Source organism: Panicum virgatum, chromosome 5N (assembly GCF_016808335.1).
Source record: "Panicum virgatum strain AP13 chromosome 5N, P.virgatum_v5, whole genome shotgun sequence".
Lineage (NCBI taxonomy): Eukaryota > Viridiplantae > Streptophyta > Magnoliopsida > Poales > Poaceae > Panicum > Panicum virgatum.
This window is the reverse complement of record NC_053149.1, coordinates 40,462,988-40,483,838: the sequence shown is the minus strand read 5'-3', so window position 1 is coordinate 40,483,838 and position 20,851 is coordinate 40,462,988. Positions and strand designations below refer to the sequence as shown.

Sequence of the window (20,851 nt, the reverse complement as noted above, 5' to 3'; positions counted from 1 at the left end):
CTAAATCGGACGGTGGGAGTGGATTGGGGTGGGCTGGCGGCGGCGCAGAGCTAGAGCGGGCGGAGCGGAGCTCGCGGCGGCGCATGGCGGATGGCGGCGACGGCGAACAAGACCGAGCGGAGCAGAGCGAGAGAGAGGGAAGAAAAGACGGAGGAAGTTGCTCACCGGAGAAGAAGGAAATCGTCGGAGTCGAGGAAGAAGGCATGGGGTCGACGGCGAAAAGGCGACGACTCATGAGAAGGAAGACACCACGACGAAGAGGACAACGAGCTGAGCACTGGGGTGGCGTCGGATTTCACCGGAGATGCACGGATGCGGAGGATGGTGGGATTCTGGGGAAAAGATTATTTTAGGGATTCCCAAACAAGGAGCCTCCCTACGGGTAGTCTATATTTTTGTGTGGAGTTGTCATGAGAGGTTGGCTTAATATATAGAGAGAAAAGTCTCGTCATCCCACATCAACTAGCAATGTGGTACTAAACCTCCCTCCCATGCTAATGGGCTTTACGTGCCTTTAGCCCATTAGGGAACACATGAATGGGCCCATTGAGGTCCATTAGGGATTTATGCACTTTTGATAGACTTAGCCCATTTAAAATTTCGGAATTAATTATTTTCGAAATTAAAATAATTCTAGAAAAATCTAGAATTCATATTTAAAGTCCGAAAAATATTCCAAATGGCCCGAAAATTCTAGGAAAAATCCTAGAAATATATTGGGACCTAACGAACTCAAATAAAATATTTGGAGCTCATGAGAAGATTTGGAAGAGCCTCTAAAAATTAGAGTTTGCTCTAGGGAAAATGGGAAAAGAATCCAGAAAAATCTAGAAAATTCCCGGGAAGAACTTTTGATGATATAACATGTTTTGAAAGGTTTTCATACTCAACAATACTATGCATGTGACATGAATGCATCACCAGAAGAACAACATCATTTAATTTGAAAAACAACCAATATTTATTTTCTTTTACACTAAATTCTCTGTGAAGAAAAATAAATGTTGAGAAAATTTTAAAATTTTGAGAAAATTGTTGTTTTATTTTTAATTTTAATCACATCCTGAAATTCAAAAATTTCAGGGTGTGACAAGATCCCTCCAAATCCGGCCTTGGGGGGGAGTTGGGGGAAACGTTCCACACCCTTCCCCGAAGGTATTGCTCTCATTTTTTCCTTCTTTAACCGTGCACATTTGTAGATATTAGGGATTCTTGGTGATTAGGGTTTGGTTCTTGATTTGAAAAATAATATCGTAGTTGATAGTTTTCTCATGATTAGGGCTTTAGATGATGCATAAATGGTACTCTGCTCTCGATTTGGACGTGAGGTAGTACGTGCATGCATCAATTAATATGATTTCAGGATTGAGTAGTGGGGATGTTAATATGACTTTCACTCATGGATACTAGGCACTGTGAAGAATTGTTTTTGTAGTTCATCTAGATTGGTGTTACCAAATCCATCTATTAGCATTGCTACGTGGTCCAAATCCTAGTATGAGGACAAGTAGAGTTTTGAGAGAGAAACAATCCTAGTTCGTAAAAATCTGATCATCTTGTTTTATGATTTCAATTACTGAATAATTGCATAACAAGGACAAAGGCAAAGCGCCACAAAGACACATTCAAGCACCGTAGGAAGCCCATGACACAATATAGCTGTAAAGTCGTATATTTAAGCATTCCTATGCCATCCAGCACAGCTAGGCAAACAAAAGTCCAGATCCAAAATGGAAGATTTAGAGAGTAAATGCAAAACAAATAAAATGACTAATTTCTTAATCGAGATATATTAGAAATTGTCCTTACAGATACGAGGAGGATAAAATATGGCAACAAACTAAGAAGATACAAATGACTATATAGTCCCACAAGTAGTAAGTAAGGTGATACTGAATCACTGAACTTGCTTCCACAAACAAAACCACATATTTAGACTTCATAGCACACTGATTCAGAAGAAAGAGGGTGAAACAAACTAGTGAAATACAACAGCAGGCTTCAGTATTTAATTTCATATTTTTCAAGTGTACAGGTGCTTTACCTAATAGGATTGCTTAGAAATTCGGCTTCTACATGCAGTTCCATTTTTTTTTTTGAAAACTGTCATGCAGTTCAATTTCTTTTAAAACTGTCATGTATTTCCATTATACACAACTTCAATAATTAATTTGTGCCAGTTATTCTCCCAACTCAGTTATTTTGTTCTTGGGACTCAGTTATCCTTGTCTGACCACTCAGTTATTCTGGTATGCGGCCTCAGCTATCCCCCCTCCAGGCGCCTCCTCCAAATCCAAGATCGCGGGGAGGCCACCTCCACCACCTCCTCCACATCGGGCGAATCTGGTACCCCAGATCTGTACATGCATTTCTAATCATCGCATTCTACCTACAACAACATCAGCAAACCCAGATCCACAGGTGAAATTTGTCTGCGTTTGCTTTGGTGGAGCCATTCAAATATCAAAGTTCTCACCAAATCCTATGACATTACGAAAGAAGTTCTCCAAGATGATTAGCTGGTTAGGTGGGTGTCTGCCCTGTAGCAACTGTGCGACCCATGTCAGCTGCTTCTCCAGCACCAACCACGACAACCCTGTCGTCACCATCAACTACTATGGCAATACTCCAAGGGAAGGAGAAAGTAGTGGTCACGGTAGCCAGCTGGAAGGAGGAAGCCAAGGTCGCGGTAGACAGCAAGATGCTTTGCCGGATCTTATATCGATGTAATTGCTGGAAAGGTCTTGTGAGATGGATTTCTGTTGCCTGATCTGTATGCATGTACATCTAGAGTATCGGGTTGCATGCTACAGAGTATGTGATTTGTTATGGACTTGTTTGGTGATACTTGTGAGCTTGGTGGTGGACTTGGTTTGATTTGTGGACTTGTGATGATATCTGTGTACTATATGTGTGATATGTGGACTTGTTTGGTGATATATGTGATATTTGAGACATTGATGTGATATATGTGATATTTGAGCTGAAACTAAAAACAAAAATAAAATTGAATTTTAGACAGCTTTGCCGAGTGTTTTGGCCAAAACACTCGGCAAAGGGTTTGCCGAGTGTTTTGGCCAAAACACTCGACAAATCTGGGTGCCGAGTGCCATCACTTTGAATTTTTTTTATTTTAAACCTGGGCCCCAACCAGGACTACGCCGTGTGTCAAAATCTAGGCTCACGGCAAACATCTCCCCTTCGCCGTGTGCCCAGGGCCCGCGGCGCACAGCGAAGTTTCTAATCTTCGCCGTGTGTCACACGGCTAGCACACGGCGAAGTTGACCCCGCCGCCGTAAACTCCGGCCTACGTCGTTTGTGACCTTCATTTCGCTGTGTGCCATGAATAATACACGGCGAATGTGTTCGCCGTGTGCCCGATATTTAACACACGACGAACACTCTCTTCGCCGTGGCAGCGGCTGCCGTCGGCGCTTCGTCGTCGGCCACCCACGGCGAAGTTTTCTTCGGCGTCCAGCCCCGGTATTTGCACGCAGTCGTTGTGCAGGCACCAGTGCACGCAGTAGTTGTGCAGACAGAGTAGGCTTGTCGCACCAACACCACTGGCGCGACAGATGCCCGCTGTCGCGCCATTGTGTGCCCAAGCCCAGTAAGGACTGCATTTTTCACTTAGTGGCGTGGCAGCTCCCTTTGGTCGCGCCACTCCCAATGACGCGGCAGAGTAGTTTTGTAGCGCCACCCGGAGTGGCGCGACAAGCACAGAATTCGGCCAGCTAACTACCTTGCTGCTCTGCCTTGCTGCTCCCTCTTGTTGCATGCTATTTACAACAAGATTTCAAATTCAAAGTATTTTCGTAATTTGTTCGTATAAATGCTTATCGACATCTGTTCCACCTATGATTCGGACACCGAAACATATTTTAATTAAAAAACATTGAGCATGGACGTCACTCAAAACTTCAAAACCAACAAATTTGCAATAGAGCAGTCTTGCACAAATGTTGCTCCAAATTCTGAAATCTATAACTTTCATACACAGCTAACACAATTCAATGCTATTTTCTAATTCTCTTGCATAATTTTTCAAATTTGAACAGAAGATATACTTAAAAAAAGTACTCAATATTCAAAAGATCTAAAATATTTCCACTTTGAAATTCAACGTGCTTTGGCATTCATTTTCAAAAAAAAAATATTTATAAGATTACGGTGCGCAATTGTTAAGTTTACACGTGGGTCATGCCACAACAATTTTTGCATCTGCAGTTGCGATTGTAATCTAAAATAGTTGTTAATAATGGAGATGACCCATCATTAAATTGCACACGATACAAACTAAATAAATTCCTAATTTCATAACCATACAATGTTCGAAACTACAAATAAAGTCTCATACACATACGACAAACCACATGAATAGGTAAAGCACATAAATAGTCCAGCAATAAAAAAAGTCTGTCACACACATAGTCCAATCATATGTAGAATCCATACAATTATAAATAAAACAAGCTAATCAGAGTCGCCTTCAATCAAAAGCTCTCCCCAACCATCATCATCATCTCCATCATCTTGGACAACAGCTTTCCCCTTTCTTACCTCAATTTGGGACTTCTACTTCATCTGCATTCATTGACCACCACTCGTCATCATCTCCATCATCAGGAACGTGGTCATGCTCAGAAGCACTCTTCCCTTTGTCCTGCACTTCACTATTCCCTTGGTTATCGACTACAGGTGTGTCCACTGCTTTTCCTTTCCTGTCAGACGGATGATCCTGGGCAGGTAAGCCTCCTACAAGTGCCTTCATTGCCTCCATTTGAGTAGCTCTAACACCCAAAACCTCCGTGCTCGCGGATGACACATCCTTCTCAACGTTGGGCACCTTGTGTGGCAGATCGGCAATTAGGGCCTGCATTGCCTCCATCTGAGCCTACTGAGCTAAATTCTCCATCTTTTCCATTTATTCCATCCTCTTGTTAGCCTCCAATTTCTGAAAATATTCTTCCCATGAACCCTATGGGTATTTAGCTTCTGGATCAACAGTAAAACCTTTCTTTGCTCTTTCCTACCTTAACCTCTGCCTCTCCATCTCCTCCTCCTTCTCCTTCTTCTCATAATTTGCCAAAAGCTCCCTATCTGTGAGGGGTCGTGGGTACTTGCTTCGGTTCCTCCTCCAATAAACAATGCAATCCTCAAGAGTCGCCTTTTCTGCTGTCTTCTTTCCATACTCACGCCGTAGGTCTTGGAGTACAGGCCCTGACAGAAATGACTCAAGGGGCAAAGTAACTTGGTAATCCTTCCTTATCTTCAGTTTTCTATTTAAAGTGTCTCGAGATTTCCAAGGCTCCTTTGTTCTGCCCAATTGCAACATTAGCTCATACCGTCCTTCGAACCACTCCCAATCACATGTCCTTCCCTCCTGAAAAATTATTGAAAGCCAAACATTCAGAAATGTTAATATACCAAATACTAGCACAATGATAGAATCATTTGGAGTTTCAACTTTGTGGTTAATATACGAACCCAATACTCTCCGTAGCTATTGCCACAGTAATATCCGTAGCCAAGCTAAGAAGGAACTACACCTTTTGTGGCCAGAATACCACACTTGCATCGAAGACTAGGAGTAGTTGTACATGGCCATGGCTTCTTCCCACTCTCAAATTCTCGCACTTCCTCTTCTATCAGCCAATGAGATCTAGGACCATAAATATACTCATTGAAGTCACATGCCGGCCATCCATCCTGCATGACACATAACATTAGCGAGCATCTACTCCTGCAAAATTAAAGAATCAATGCTACACTACATGACACTTACTCTTGTTTTTAGCGAGCACCTAAAAAAGGGAGTGAACTTTGGAGGGACACCAATATTAGGCCTTTGAAGTTTGGCACGAACACCGCAATGACATTTGGGAGGATTGTTCACACGATATATAGCAGCTTCTTGCTTCTCTTCCTCTGTCATAGGTGGTGGATTTGGTGGGGGAGGGACCCATCGTCTAAACTCATTGTACGCCCACGACTCTGACCGATAATAAGGGAACAACCGAATTCTAGGATCGAACTTATCCGGACCATCGATCCACTGAAAGAAAAAGCAGTGGCAAGGATTCAATGAATCATTCCACTTGCATATGTAAAATGCTCTACCGGCCGTCTTGGGATGCCTCGATTGCTTCACCTCTGCCAGCTGATTGCCCAGTTCACAACGACAGAATGGAACTGGAAGGGCAGGAGGGACTGGGGCATCCTCATCACACTCGGATGTGTACTGTCCACCACCAAGCAGCTTGTACCGGGCATCGCTCATTGCCATGTGCACTGCAGATACATAAATTCAATTACCATGTGAAATAAAAAAAACTTATGGAAACAAAAACAAAATAATTATGGAAACAAAGTATATACTAATTAAGCACAATATACCAGTGCTCAAAATATAATATGTACATTCCTAAAACTATGGAATAAAATTACATGTAACTCATATTAACATCCCCACCACTCAATCCTAGAAATCATATTAATCGATCCATGCACGTACTATCTCACGTCCAAATCGAGAGCAGAGTACCATCTAAGTATCATCTAAAATCCTAATCATGAGAAAACTATCAACAACACCACCATTTCTCATATCAAGAACCTAACCCTAATAAAAAAACCACAAATAACTACTAATGCACACGGTTAAACGATGAGATATTAGGGGCAATACCTTCGGGGAAGGGTGGAGAACGATTCCCCGTACTTTTTCCCCTCAAAAAACCCGATTTGGGGGGGGATCTGGGGGGTGGCGGCGGCCGGCGGCGACCCTGGATGCGCTGTGGTCGGGGTGGAGCGAGGGAAGGAAAGGGAGGGTGGGGGAGAAGGGGCCGGCGGCCCAGGACATTGGCCATGTCGCGCCAGCCCGCATGACGCGACAGGCTTGTCGTAGCCTGTCGCGCCAGTGCGTGTGGCGCGACAGGGAGGGCCACGTCATCGTCGTCGCGGCGCAGCGCTAGCTCGGGCCGCCAGCGTGGCCACACTGGCGCGCCACATGCACTGGCGCGACCAAACGGGCTACGCGCTGCAAATAAAAACCAATATGGATTAAACTTAAAATATTATTAAAAAAATTTAAAAATAAAAAAATTCTATCGAGAGTGCGTCTCCTATGTTCTACTCCTATCCTATTACACTTAGAGCATCTCTAGCCTGAGACCTTAAATGAAGTCTTTAATTTTGTATTTAGGAGCTCCCTTGTATTTTTTTAAGGAATCAAATTTTACAACAACTCCAGCAGACTGAACAAATCAGAGCCCCCATCCTGCTCGCGAGCACCTATGCATCAGCTCCACCGTTCCGCACGCCGCTCCCGGAGCCCGAGGCGGCCGGCCTCCTCGCGCAACTCGCCGACGTGCTCGCGGGCTGCCACCTTCCCGGCCTCGTCCTCCGCCGCCGCGGCCGTGCTCGTCGCCAAGGTGCTCCCGCCACCGCAGCCGCCGCCTCTTCCCGGCGAGCCAGCGCTCGTCGAGCTCAACGTACTTGTGGCCGACGTTGTAGATGGCTCTCACCGCGGTGCTGAACCCGGCCGGCTTGCCGCCGCGCAGGCATGCGCGGCGCGCGGACGCGACGTCGCCGGCATTCACCTCGAGGAATCCACGCTGACGCGGAGGTCGCGCATCCACGGCCGCACCGTGCATCGGGTGGACCGTGCTGCAGAGCGCGGTTGGAGCTGGGATGATGAAGCCCTTGGCGACGACGACGAGCTCGCCGGAGCGGACGAAGCCCTCGGTGAGCCACCAGTGGAGGAGCAGCCGCTTCTCGATGACGGCGCCCTCGGGGAAGGCGGCCAGGCAGAGCGCGCAGCCAGGCGTTCCTCGAGGCCGCCCACGGCGAGCCTGAGGTGGCTCATCTGCGGGCCATGGCGGATCTCGCCCATCTTTTTGGTCATCGCCCAAGTTGTCGTGCCTCAGAGGAAAACAACTCGGAAGGTGCAATGAAAGATTCGTCCCCGCCGCACGGGATGTTGTAGGCCTCGCGGATGCTGGACTTGATGGCGCCGATGCCAGCATTGACGGCGAGGAGGCTCGCGTGGATGCGTTCCGCCTCGGGCGGCTCGTGCTGGAGCGCGTCATCGAGCTGCTTCTCGACGGGGTCGAATCTGTAGCGGATGCGCTTCTCGGCATCGTCGATTCGGCGGAGCACGCCCTCGAGCTGCAGCATCTGCCGGCGGACCTTCTCCAGCAGCGCGGTGGCCGGCGCGCCGGCGGGGCGGCGCGGATGGGAGGCTCCTACGAATTCGTAGGGAGTTGGCTGCTAATTTGAGAGTCCATCTAAAATATAAAGCTATTTAAAACGTCTGCTGGAGTTTATTTTCTCTCTAAATTCTCAAAATTTATAGTAGAGGCTCAAATGAGAGCCTGAACTGGATTTGCTCTTATACAGGGAATTATCACTAGCAGCATTTGTGCGGCCGAACTGCTTTTATTGTAATTCTTTGCAGGCGGGATCTCTCTGCATTCTTGTGTTTGGCAGTATGAACTATTGGATTCTAGGCGCTAATTATTGCAGCATCCTGGGGTGGCTGGGGTAAAAGTGTTGTGTCATTATACTGGCAGAGGGGGCTCTGATTGCTAGGCGTTCTTCCAACAACACGTACGTTGCGATGTGGAGCAGTAGCATTATCCTATTTAGATGCACTCAAAATTTCAAAACTTTACAAGATTTTTCATCACATCAAATTTTTGAACGTATACATAAAGTATTAAATGTAGTTAAATAAAATAACTAATTATATAATTTATCTATAATTTGCAAGACGAATCTTTTGAACCTAGTTAACTCATGGTAGAATAATAATTATCAAATACAAACCCTACCGTGCTTTACCGCCAAAACTTTATGAATGCTGGATTAGACGAATGGAATCGCTAACGTCACCCCAGGGTGGATTTGTCGGGCCAGTCAGTAGCTAGCTAGCGTGCAGTCGTTTGCGGCGCGGCAGTATTCATCATGTGCCGTGCCGAGTGCCGACTCGCGCGCGGAGGTGACCACCGTACCACAGTCCAGTACTACATGCACCCGGCTAGTAGCTAGCTTGCGCGGAGGACGCCTGTGGTGTGCAGCGCGTCCCCCCCGGCCCACAGTGCTGGGTGATCCGCCCGGCGTAGCCCATGCGTACCGTCGTCCTCTACGCTGCACGGCAGTGTGGTCTGTGCAGATGATATATCATTATCTTTCTTTTCTTTTGCCACGAGATGGCTCGTTTCGGTGGTGTCGAGGCTCAGTTCATGCATCCTGGCGCAAGAACAAGAACCTGCGGCGCGCATGCAGGTGTTACAAAGTGGAGGAATAAAGTGACGACGGGTCGTGTGCGCATCTTGGCAATTAAAGCTAGCGCGAAAAAACCTTTATCTCTATCTCCAGGCATGCAGCATCGTCTCTCGCCGATTTGGAGCGGAACAACACAATGTGACAATGATTTGTCTTAAGCCTCACTTCTCCCGGCTCCAAGTAAAGGCGCGCGTATGGCTCTCGACGCGCGCGCCTCATCTTGGCCCATCGTCGTCTCTCTGGTGCGCCGCAACGCCCGTGCGTCGCCGGAGCGCGTGAGATCAGCCGTGGTGGCGTCCTCCTCCCCGGGTACGTTAACGTGCTCCACCACTCCAGCGTACAAACACGAGCCCGCAACAGCGACGGGCAGGGCCGCTAGCTAGCAGACAGGCGGTGCAGCCGGCCACGTGATGGGAAATTGGGAAAGGGATCCCCCCATTCACCTACTCCTCGATCATCTACGGCCTTGTTTAGGATTCTGTTAAGTTTGTGAAAATTTTTGGATTTTGAAACTGTAACATTTTTGTTGTTATTTGGCAACTAATGTCAAATCATAGACTAATTAGGCTTAAAAGAATCGTCTCATCATTTACAGCTAAATTGTGCAATTAGTTATTTTTTAAATTACATTTAATGCTTCATGCATGTATCCAAAAATTCGATGTGACAGGGAATCTTAAAAAATTTTGGGAACTAAATATATCCTAGATGCGAAAAGTTTTGGCTGTAAAGTACTATAGTATTTTTGTTTGTATTTAGTAATTATTATCCCATTATGGGTTAACTAGGCTCAAAAAATTTGTCTCGCAAATTATAGTCAAACTATGTAATTAATTATTTTGTTTAGCTATATTTAATACTTCATGCATGCGTTCAAAAATTCGATGTGACGGAGAATCTTATAAAAATTTAGAATTTTGAGTGCATCTAAACAAGGCCTACATCCATCCTTTTTTTTCGAAAGATCCAGGACAGCTTCCTGGCTTTAATTAATAAGGAAGAGTAGCAATACAGGCACCAGAGGCGCCAAAATACCTAGGCCGAAACGACTTAGGCTGGAGCATCGGAATAGTTCCACGACAAGAGAAGAAGGAAAAATTACATCTTACTCGCTTATGTGACGATCTACTAGACAGGCCCAGTGTTTAGCACCAGCCGAAGCCCGAAATCCACCGCCTAGAGGCCTCTTTAATTTCATCGATGATTCTTGCTGTTAGACTTCGCTTCCTCATTGAAAACTCGGCGATTGCGATCGCACCAGATGGTCCAGATCGCCTACATCCATCCCTCGTTCTCGCGTCATCGCCATCATCAAATCATCGTCGTCAGTCACACGGCTGGAGATGGATCCATCCGGCCGAGCCGCCAAAAGGCTGCAGCAGGGGTGACGCAGCACAGCAGCGCGCGATGTACTGCCACGCCCCCACGCTTGGCCAGTCAGGGATGGAAGAATAATCGCCGCGGCCCAGGATAACGATGAGCCGCCGTCAGCCAGCCAGACGGGCCCGCCCGGCAAAGGGAGCAGGCCGGCTCGGCCCACCACCCGCGCATGCCCCGCGAGAGACAGGCAGGCCGCAGGCGCACGTGGTGGCTTATCCGGTTATCCCCTCCCCTCACATCCCGCACAACCCGCACCAGCACCACGGCGGAGTTCCAGGGGAAGGTGGGGTTCCTGGGGCTCGGGATCATGGGCGCGCCCATGGCGTCCAACCTCATCAGGGCGGGGTAATTAAGCAGCCCATCCCCCCTTCGCCTTCTCGAATCGCCGTAACGACTCTGTTTCCTCCAATCTCTTCTGCGTTCTGCAGCTGCGACGTTACGTTGTGGAACAGGACCAAGAGCAAGTGTGATCCCCTCCTCAGCCTCGGTGCCAAGTATGTACAATGTATTCAGCATAGAACGCAGCTTCATCCGATTGTTCCTTACTGCATTCAACTACCTAGTACTACTACTAGTCTACGACCTACTACAACGAATGCAATTTCTGAAATTGTTCAAACCTTGTTCCCTGGTAACTGAAACTGGACCTGTGCAAACGGCCGATTGGACAGCCACATTCAGAGATCGAGCTCTCTCGTTCCCATTTCTCCAATAGCGTTCAGCATTGTTCTTTATTCCCGTTTGGAAAAATAGATTCTGCTACGCAAAATTTTGCACTCAAAAGTACTACTCCCTATTCAAGGAACCAAGTAAGACCTTTACAGCTACGATGAATTTGCTGTCAGTGGTACTAGGCTACCAGGCAGCGTCATGTTGCTATCCATGTTGACCAACGACGAGAGCAGTACTCTATTTGAACGAAAGATGCGCGCAACACTTTGCTTGATTTATGAGGATGCTGTCGTGCTGCGGCCTGCAGGTACGTGCCTTCACCGGCTCAAGTCGCTTCGTCTTGCGACGTGACCTCTGCGATGCTTGCTGATCCACAAAGTGCGGTAATATGCTTCATTTCAGAATACAGACGCCACTGCTCTCTGTTCATGTAAACTCACATGACAAGCCCAATCATGTCTATGATGATATGTGCCTAGGCTGAGGTTGCATGCGGGGCCGGCGGAGCTGCAGAAGGGTTGGCCCCAGGGAAAGGGTAACTAACTAATCTTCATCTGAAAAAAAAAACATCCGAGAGCCAGACTGGAGCATATGAAGACGCAGAACTAGATAACAACTCTGATCTTTGTTGCCTGATACCTGCAGGTATGTCGATGTGTCGACGGTTGATGGTGCTACATCCAAGCTGATCGGAGAACGTATCACAAGTACCAGGGCATCTTTCCTTGAGGTAGTTCCTGGTCACTGGCTCCATGCCATTGCTTATGTCCTCTGATCATCTTGTACAATAAAACTGTTCATCTTCTTTGTCTCGTGTCACCAAAAGTTTAATTGCAATGCTTGTACTTTGCTCCAGCGCTAACTCGATGACTTTTCAGTAGGCTCCAGTTTCAGGCTCGAAAAAGCTCATCTTTCTTACTGCAGGTAAACTTCTGCGTCTATGATGATAGGTAGGTCATGGCGCAAATGCCCCTTTTCTGTTACCTGAAACTCTAAACACTGCTGCACTAAGGTGATGAATCGTTGTACAAGAGAGTGGCGCCCCTCCTTGATGTCATGGGGAAGGTTAATATCTCCTTTCCGAGAAGAAGCATTTCCCTTATCAGTTATCACATGTTTGGTCGACAAAAATGTGCTAATTTCTTTTTTTGTTACAACAAAACCAGTCAAGATTTTATCTCGGAGATGTAGGCAATGGTGCTGCTATGAAGCTCGTCGTTAACATGGTCATGGGAAGGTGGCACAAAATCATTCACATTCTTCAGCCTTGCAATAAAATGAGTAACCCCTTAATCGCAATTGTTCAAATACTGCAGTATGATCGTTTCCTTCTCAGAAGGGTTGCTCCTGAGTGAAAAAGTTGGCTTAGACCCTAATACTCTTGTTGAGGTAGTTATCGAAAATGATACAGAAACAATCTGAAGTCCACAATGCTACCGTGGTAAATAGTGAGGATCTATGGGGAAGGAATCTAATCTAAGTGTGCTTTGATCCTTTAAGGTTATTTCACAGGGAGCTATCAGTGCTCCCATGTTCTCCCTGAAGGGCCCATCCATGGTTAAAGCTGCATACCCTACTGCCTTTCCTCTGAAGCATCAACAAAGGTAGCAACTATTTGCTTGTCCATGCATTCAGCAGTGACCAACAGTTTCATTTACATCTGGTCTGGTCTGATCTGATCCTGACTGATTTCCTGATGATAATCAAACAAACAAATCATGACAGGATCTGAGGCTTGCGCTGGCCCTGGCGGAGTCAGTGTCCCAGTCCATTCCTACTGTTGCAGCAGCCAACGAGTTGTACAAGGCTGCGAAATCGCTTGGCCTCGCTGACCATGACTTCTCGGCGGCTATCGAAGCGCTCAAAGCCAAAGTGCAGAGCTCGCAGCAGCAGTAGTTTGTTGAGCTCAGCTGCCAACTGCCATTGAGGCATTATTTTTGTCCTTGTAACAGATGACGAAGTTTAAACCTGGGGAATTTCTCAAGATCGCTACACAAGATTTTTCACTGTTATACATACATTGAACGATTTTTTTATATTTGTAAAAAAGAATTTCAATTTATGGCAGTAGGCCTGCATGTGCGAGTCAGAAGCAGCACATGCACAAGATCCAGAAATTGCTTGGATATCTTTCAAAAAAAAAAGAAATTGCTTGGATCATAAGTTCATAACAAGCCTAGTATGCCACAGAAAAAAGGATTTTGTCGGCTTGATTAGACATTCAGTACAACAACGAGCATGGGGCCAGGGATGCAAGTACCTAATGGTATTTTCCGGTCAGATGATTAATAGCAATACCATTGCCGCTCTAGTTTATTTTTCCTTCAAAATTAATTATGTGAAATATATTCTAATCCATTTGATCAAATTTTTGATTGACTCGGTGACCCAAAATATATTCAACTTGCATCACTAATCAAAGGAGTTGCGAAATTGACTCGTCATTCATCAGCTACCGGATGGTAGAGCACACATGACATCCTTATTCAGAATGTGTTGCAATTTATGATCCTCTGTTAGGTACATAAGGCAGGCAGATCAAAGGCATCAATTATTGGGGTCTAAACAACAGAAATCGTTTTCGATGTGGGTACAAAACTGATTCAAGCACCAGCTAAATGTGCCTACTACAACGTGTAGAGTTTTCCTCTTTTGTTCTGCGCTCAAGGCACATAAACAGTAGCTTACACATCATCAGTATGTTCTATTGCTGCTGCAGTTTAGGATACTCCTGATGATCCTCTTGACCGTCAAGTGCAGGAACAGCTTGCTAGGTTGGTGAAATATACACAATGCAAATGGTGGGTGCTCGATGCGCTAAGATCCGATACCAGCTACCCCCTTGGCTTTGGCTGCCGCCTGCTGTGCGGCTGCAGCGGCTGCAGCAGCGGCTGCTGCGGCTGATGCAGCTGGTGATGCAGGGGAAGCTGGAGCGGCAGGGTTCTTCTGTGGTGCTTCAATGGCATGCTCCTGTTGCTGCTTGTTATTTACCTGGGCTAATATGTTCTTTATCTGGGCTCCCGTGAGAGTCTCATGCTCTAGAAGTGCGTTAGCTAGAGCATGGAGCTCCTTATTGTGTTTCGTGAGAATAGTCTTTGCATTATTGTATGCATTCTCCAAGAAATTCTTCACCTCCTGCTCAATTAAAAGTCTTGTTTCTGAACTCAAGCTCTTTCCATCATCTTCGTAGTTGTAAGAGACAAGGCCAACCTGCTTGCTCATGCCATATTTAGTAACCATTGCTCTTGCTGTCGCAGTTGCTTGCTGGAAATCAGATGACGCACCAGATGTCACTTCAATATCCCCAAATATCAGCTCCTCCGCGACACGTCCACCCATGCAGACATCCAAATTTGCCAGCATCTGTTTCCTTGACACACTAGTCTCATCTTTTTCAGGTAGCTGGGACACCATTCCTAGGGCCATCCCCCTGGGTACTATGGTAGCTTTGTGGACAGGGTGAGCACCTTCTGTGTGGATGGCAACAAGAGCATGCCCTCCCTCATGGTATGCCGTCAACTTCCTGCATTCATCAGAAATAACTGCTGACTTTCGCTCACTACCCATCATGATTCGGTCCTTTGCATACTCAAGATCAGTCATTGTGACAGCTTTTGCACCATCCATGGCAGCCTTAAGAGCAGCAACATTTACCAAGTTAGCAAGGTCAGCACCAGAGAATCCCGGCGTTCCCCTAGCAATGATCATCAAGTCCACATCATCACTCTTCAAGACCTGCAACAAACGAACAGAAGGGTAAGAGAACAACTTTTGATCTGGATGGCACCTAAATAGGAATTCTCAAGAATCACCTTTGACATATGGGACTCCAGAATTTGCCGCCGACCCTCAACATCCGGATTGGGAACAACAATATGACGGTCAAAACGCCCAGGTCTGACTAGGGCTTTATCTAGTGACTCAGGGAAGTTGGTTGCAGCGATGACAATTATCCCCTCATTCTGCTTAAAGCCATCCAACTCAACAAGCAACTGATTCAAGGTCATCTTCATATACTGTTGATCCTTTGGATTCCTGCTCCCACCAATTGCATCAATTTCATCAATGAATATTATACAAGGAGAACGCTTTTTTGCTGCAGCAAAAAGGTCGCGCACTCTTCGAGCTCCAACTCCCACAAACATCTCCTCAAACTCACTTCCACTGCAAGAAAAGAAAGGTACACCAGCTTCACCAGCAATAGCCCTCGCTAGCATGGTTTTCCCTGTGCCAGGAGGGCCAACAAGCAAGACACCTTTTGGAAGTTTTCCACCAAGACGCGTGAAGCGCTGAAAACAATTCGATTTTGTGAACATCATATAAAAACATCGAAAAAAGGACATAACTTTATGTGTTTTCATAGAAAAGATGAGCTAAATAACTTGTACAAATATACAAAATAATGGAGGTAACTCACAAACTATGAACATGGAAAAGGCATGAATTTACACATTTACAACATTACAAAAGCAGGGTAAAACACTGATAACCTAATTAATGAAAACTTCAAGTCTATTCAGTTGACAACCTATGTTACAAAAGCTAGGAAGAGCAATGTCAACAAAATGAAACAACAAGACCAAACAGCCCAAGGACTGATGTTTTAAAATTATTGTGCCAGCAAAAGATATTGATTGATGAATTTGTCCTAAGAGAACTCACGACTCAAAAAGAGGGAGCTGGATGTATCGCATGGTAGTTTCACATCATGGCATGGAGAATGCTGTTACATACCACTAAGGCAATGGAACCCTCCTCAATGTTAATGGGTATATCCGTATATAACATCTAAACACCACCAAGTGGGGTAAAGATATCTCCAAGTACCATTGTTTGACTTGAGGTAACTCTACATCCAGGCAGCTGGATACTATACCATTTTTTATGACTAACCATTAAAAAACATTTACCTTGGGATCTCGGAGGTAATGAACTATTTCCTCAAGTTCAGATTTTGCTTCATCAACACCCTTTACATCACTGAACTTTGTATTAGACTCCATGCTTGGTTGAACCTCTTCATTCAGACCAAGGCCTACATTAATTTCATAAAGAGTTAATGGGATGAAGTTAAATTCAGAATAAATACACATGTTTTGCCAAAGCAAACCTTTGCTGATTCCTCTATCCTCGATGAGAGCCCCAATGCCCGAAATAAGAAGGAAAGTTAGTGCAATGCTTCGGAAGGTACGCCAAAGCTGATCTTTAAATTGACCTGTTTCTGCTGTAACCATATGAATAGGTGCATTTGCAGTGCCAAAAACTCCATCTTTTGTCGCTTGGCCAGCACCAACTAATGCTGGAATGCTACTAAAGCTTTCTTCCCCTCTTGTAGAAGCAGCAACACCTGTATAGATAATTCATAAATAATTAAATATAATTTCAAGTTAAGTTAAACAAAGGTCAGTCAGTATCAACTTCAAGTTAAGTTAAACAAAGGTCAGTCAGTATCAACTTCAGCTACAAAGGCTTCATTAGAGGAAGTCTACTTATAGACTCATTTCAACAGAAGATCGTGAAGTTTAACCAATGGTATGTAAAAAGAGAGTATTATGACAGAGAATGTTTGTTGAATCCTAATTCAGACTTTGAAAATCAAATGTGTTTGACCACATATATATAACATATAATAAAACAATAAATAGCTAAAGCTTATCACAACTCTCATATTTCTCATTGAATAAAACTCAATGGCCAAGAATGCTTATAATACATATAGAAACTACATATTCAAGTAAACCAGAACTAAAACAGAACATAAAGCTTTCTTTGACAGAACACCTACAAGCTAACTGCCGTGATTTATTCACAAGACTAGAAACAGAACACTAGCTTGTTAAAGAGCGGGACACTGAATGTACCCATAATATAACAATGCAACCATATAAATATGTTTTTTTCAAGTGCTGGTGTTTGATTCACCTTTTGAATTAGAAAATAAAAGCAGTACCAGCATTTCACACACATCGCATCAGAAAGCAAGACATATCAATCATGAAACAAAGAAAATGTCCATGAACTTCATTACCTCTCTGCAATGTTTTAAGCAAGGTGCTCTCATCCAACCTATCAACCCTTACGAGAGCTTTTACATACTCCGAAAGTGCTGCTGGATTGGAATGCAATGAAGGTTGACTTTCAAATATTTGTATGACACGTTCTGGGTCACTTCTGTAAATTTCTTTAAGCAGAGAAGTTTCGCTTGGTGAGTCTAGGTCTCGCACACGGCGTGCAAGGCTACCAATATAGCTTGACTGATTCCTCTCTTGTAAGTTTCTAATTCTTGCACCTGTGATGGGCAACAAACAATAAAACAAATATCAAACAAGAAGCAGAAAGACATTTCAGTAATACACTAGAATGGAAATAATGACATGAATTAAAGAAAGTATTATAGATCCACGACAACCATTGCAGACAGCTTTAGTGAGTACTTCATAAACAGGAAAAATGAAGGACAGAGATATGTTTACTATGTGGAAAAAGTTGGATGGCAAATAATAAGGAAGCTCATATAATTGAGCAAGGTGACTTTAGAAAGTTGTAAATGCCACACAACAATAGTGAAATGGATGGCAGTTGATATGCAAACTCAGTATACCTGCAGTGACTTCACTTCTAAGAGTGCCCAAAGGGGAGGAAGCAACTAGCTCATTGTAGATTGCTTTTGTGGGTCGGTGCTTTGTGATCTGTAACATGACAACACACACGCACAGACAAACCTGAGTTAATTAAAGCAAGCAACATTAACACATTTACATACATCAACAAATATAGAACGCAACAATACAGCAAAGTTATTTTATTACAAGAAACAATCATTCCAGCACATCGCAATATTCAAAGAGACTAAGATGCCATAATTGTTTAGTTCTTACTATTCCATCCTCAGAATTAGCTTCACGAAACACAAGTTAACAAGTAACAACAACATTAGACTAAAATCTAGCATCTGGTGTAAACTCAAATACAGGTTACCAAACCAATCTGATGACAGGTCATATAACAGAACCTCCAGTATTTGTACTACAAAAAAAAGGGACTCTTTCCAATTTCCATTAGAAGCTGAAAATAGCATAATACAAAACTAAACTGGATCACTGTTTGGCCAAAAGCATAGCCTTATCGCCTGCATGTTTTAACAGCAGAGGCATCCACACAGGCAGTTCCTAAGATAGCTACGTATAACAATCAGATAGATGCCCACGTATTTCATATCCCAGAGACCCAGACGACGCCGCCCCCAACCCCACCCACCCCAAGATCGAAGCTTTGAACCCAAACCCGCATCCCCGTACAACAACAAAGCGCGGGAACGAAGAAAAGATCAGGATTGGCACCTGGGTAAGGACGCGCCGCCACGCCATGGGCCTGAATCCCTAGCCCCGCGCCGCCCGGACCGACGAGATCCCGAAGAAGAGCCCACGCGGGCGGAGGTGGGAGGACGGTCGGACGATCCCCGCGGGAACGAGGGCTCCGAGCCGCGCGGAGGCGAAGGCAGGATTAGGCGGCGGCGGTGGCGGCGCGGTTGAGGCGGGAGCGTGAGGTGTGGACAGGAGGGAAGCGGCGGCGGCCCAGGTCTCGCGCGAGCACAGGGGAGGTCGGAAGGAGGAAGTGAAGGAGAGGAAGAGGACACGAGGGAGAACTCCGATTTTTTTTTTCTTTTCTTGTTTTCTACCCCCCGGAGGCGGAGGCTCTAGAATGAAATTATTTAAATAACAAAGTGCTAGTATCTTGATATTTTTTGAGGTGGGATATATTGCCTTTTGTTTGAAGTTAAGCATTTTCTTTTAGACCATAGGCTGATGGGCCGGGCCGCGTCCGTTGGGCCCCGTTGGACAGCGTTTGGAATTTCAAGTCCACCTCCTTGTGTGGTGTGAAGTTTATATTTGCTCTTGCACGCTGCAGTATCTGTTGAGAAACATATATGCAGTCAGTAGGATGTGGAGATCTTGCTTAAGGTTGTGCTTAATTGTTATATTAGCCATTATGCGCTGGTTTTTCTCTGATGTTGCCTATAAATTAGTCCGACTATGATTGCAACTATACTATAGATATCGAAAACAATTGAAAGACGTTTCTTACTTATATCGAGTCGTTGTACCCTTCACGCTGGACCTATCTGTTGGGATCGAGGGAGGTAGGAGGACATGCAAATCTATAGAAATTGCATGTTAGACGATGTTTTTGCCAAAAATCGACTTCTTTTCTAACTGGTCACGGTCGTACTCAGCTACCGCACCCCACCGGCGCTCAGCCCGTGGCATGCTCGCGTTGGCCACCAGGATACCCCCGCCCAGTGGCGCGCTGCCTCGAGGCTGCTGAGCGCCCTTGGTGAGATGACTGTTGCACCATCATACTAGTACGAAAGGAGGGCCGCGGAAGGGCACACTGTCGTGTCAAGCATCCCAATCCACTATCGACGTTGGCGCTACCCGGCTGCTGCCACGGTCGCTTCCACGTTGTCGAGCTCGACCTCCATCGGGGCTCATGCCGCATGTCCTTTCTTCACCCTCCACCCTGCAGCCATGCTCCTCATCTTTGCCGCGCATCGTTGTTGCCATATGAATATGACGAGCGTACCGCAGCCATCACCGAATTCTTTCTGCTCGCGCTCGAGCTTCCCCAGCAACCTCCATTGCCACGAGCAACCACCCCGCGCCGAGTCCCCACCTCCATGCCACCACAGTCCCAATCCTCCGCGTCCGCCCTGCCTCGCTGGACCACCGTCGTGCGCTGTTTCCTCGTCAAGCGAGCTGCTGCTCTGTCGACGACTCCCTCCCGATTACCTCCAACCTCTAACTCCTGCACCAAATCACCCCTAGGTGAACCCCTCGTGTTCCCCACCACTTCCCCGCCGCCGGTGATCCCTCCCCTCGCTGGAATTTTTGCCTCGACCGCTGCAGCCACACGTAGGGGCCACATTGCAAATTGCAAAATAATTCTAGGGTCCCTATTGCCTGCAGCCACACGCCAATGGAAGGTAGTTCAGCTCCAACCCCTAATCCTTGTTGCTGAGGCAATTTTGGGCTGGTCACCACTTGGCAGAGTAGTAGTGCATACTAGATTATTACGGAACAAGTTGAGGACAAGGCCATAGTGTACAACACTGATAAACACTCTGACCAAGTCATCCAATTGCCTCGCTGCATTGGCAATAGCCTATGGAAGTGATGTATTATTGGGGAGTGACATGGTGGTGGTCTCCGGTATGCTCTTTCCGGTCGCATGCGCCATCAATGTTATCGTCGCCTCAGCACCACCGCGTCGTGCCGCCCACTGCCACATCCCCACCTCGCTACAGCCTCGCTCGCTGGCTTTACCGCCTCGTTGCTCGTGCCCTCAAAGCTGTCGTCCTCTCAGCTCGCCAATGGTTGCATAGCCACAACACCTCCATTGAAGGCGCCCGGTGGAGCACCGGCACAGCTCGCCCCCGCCGCCTATAAAAGCCAGCCCAAGCTGCCCTCCATCGCCGTCCCGAGCCTGCCAAGCCATCCCGCTCCGCCGCTTG

The 20,851-nt window shown here is 46.0% G+C and overlaps 3 protein-coding genes and 1 pseudogene across 3 annotated transcripts; 1 reads left to right on the top strand and 3 right to left on the bottom strand.

The window, feature by feature from the left end:
• Positions 1–5,366: 5,366 nt before the first annotated feature.
• On the bottom strand, positions 5,367–6,301 carry LOC120674805. Its single transcript, XM_039955924.1, has 4 exons — positions 6,152–6,301; positions 5,786–6,055; positions 5,568–5,709; positions 5,367–5,383 (listed from the first exon to the last, which is right to left on the bottom strand). The coding sequence occupies exons 1-4, from the start codon at positions 6,284–6,286 to the stop codon at positions 5,367–5,369; spliced, it is 564 nt and encodes a 187-aa protein (XP_039811858.1). The 5' UTR covers positions 6,287–6,301.
• A 948-nt stretch (positions 6,302–7,249) lies between these two features.
• Positions 7,250–9,251, bottom strand: LOC120674804 (annotated as a pseudogene).
• Positions 9,252–10,822: 1,571 nt separating this feature from the next.
• On the top strand, positions 10,823–13,407 carry LOC120675901 (glyoxylate/succinic semialdehyde reductase 2, chloroplastic-like). Its single transcript, XM_039957109.1, has 11 exons — positions 10,823–11,013; positions 11,097–11,162; positions 11,648–11,723; positions 11,820–11,875; positions 11,986–12,070; positions 12,222–12,264; positions 12,353–12,405; positions 12,507–12,577; positions 12,657–12,729; positions 12,841–12,943; positions 13,064–13,407. The coding sequence occupies exons 1-11, from the start codon at positions 10,838–10,840 to the stop codon at positions 13,234–13,236; spliced, it is 975 nt and encodes a 324-aa protein (XP_039813043.1). The 5' UTR covers positions 10,823–10,837; the 3' UTR covers positions 13,237–13,407.
• A 383-nt stretch (positions 13,408–13,790) lies between these two features.
• Positions 13,791–19,018, bottom strand: LOC120675900 (ATP-dependent zinc metalloprotease FTSH 5, mitochondrial-like). The gene is made up of 7 exons (XM_039957108.1): positions 18,681–19,018; positions 17,942–18,029; positions 17,369–17,629; positions 16,451–16,687; positions 16,251–16,375; positions 15,153–15,629; positions 13,791–15,075 (listed from the first exon to the last, which is right to left on the bottom strand). Exons 1-7 carry the CDS (start codon positions 18,705–18,707, stop codon positions 14,158–14,160), a joined length of 2,133 nt encoding a protein of 710 aa, XP_039813042.1. The 5' UTR covers positions 18,708–19,018; the 3' UTR covers positions 13,791–14,157.
• Between the last annotated feature and the right edge of the window lie 1,833 nt (positions 19,019–20,851).

Coding starts and splice junctions, on each gene's coding strand:
- LOC120674805 (XM_039955924.1), bottom strand. CDS start 6,286: ATGGCAATGAGCGATGCCCGGTACAAGCTGCTTGGTGGTGGACAGTAC. Junction 6,056..6,151: donor TGGGCAATCAGCTGGCAGAG/GTGAAGCAATCG, acceptor TTTTTCTTTCAG/TGGATCGATGGTCCGGATAA. Junction 5,710..5,785: donor GGTGCTCGCTAAAAACAAGA/GTAAGTGTCATG, acceptor TGTGTCATGCAG/GATGGATGGCCGGCATGTGA.
- LOC120675901 (XM_039957109.1), top strand. CDS start 10,838: ATGCCCCGCGAGAGACAGGCAGGCCGCAGGCGCACGTGGTGGCTTATC. Junction 11,724..11,819: donor TTGCTGATCCACAAAGTGCG/GTAATATGCTTC, acceptor ATATGTGCCTAG/GCTGAGGTTGCATGCGGGGC. Junction 12,406..12,506: donor TCCTTGATGTCATGGGGAAG/GTTAATATCTCC, acceptor CAACAAAACCAG/TCAAGATTTTATCTCGGAGA.
- LOC120675900 (XM_039957108.1), bottom strand. CDS start 18,707: ATGGCGTGGCGGCGCGTCCTTACCCAG. Junction 17,630..17,941: donor TAGAAGTGAAGTCACTGCAG/GTATACTGAGTT, acceptor TGCCCATCACAG/GTGCAAGAATTAGAAACTTA. Junction 16,688..17,368: donor GCTTAAAACATTGCAGAGAG/GTAATGAAGTTC, acceptor TTATCTATACAG/GTGTTGCTGCTTCTACAAGA.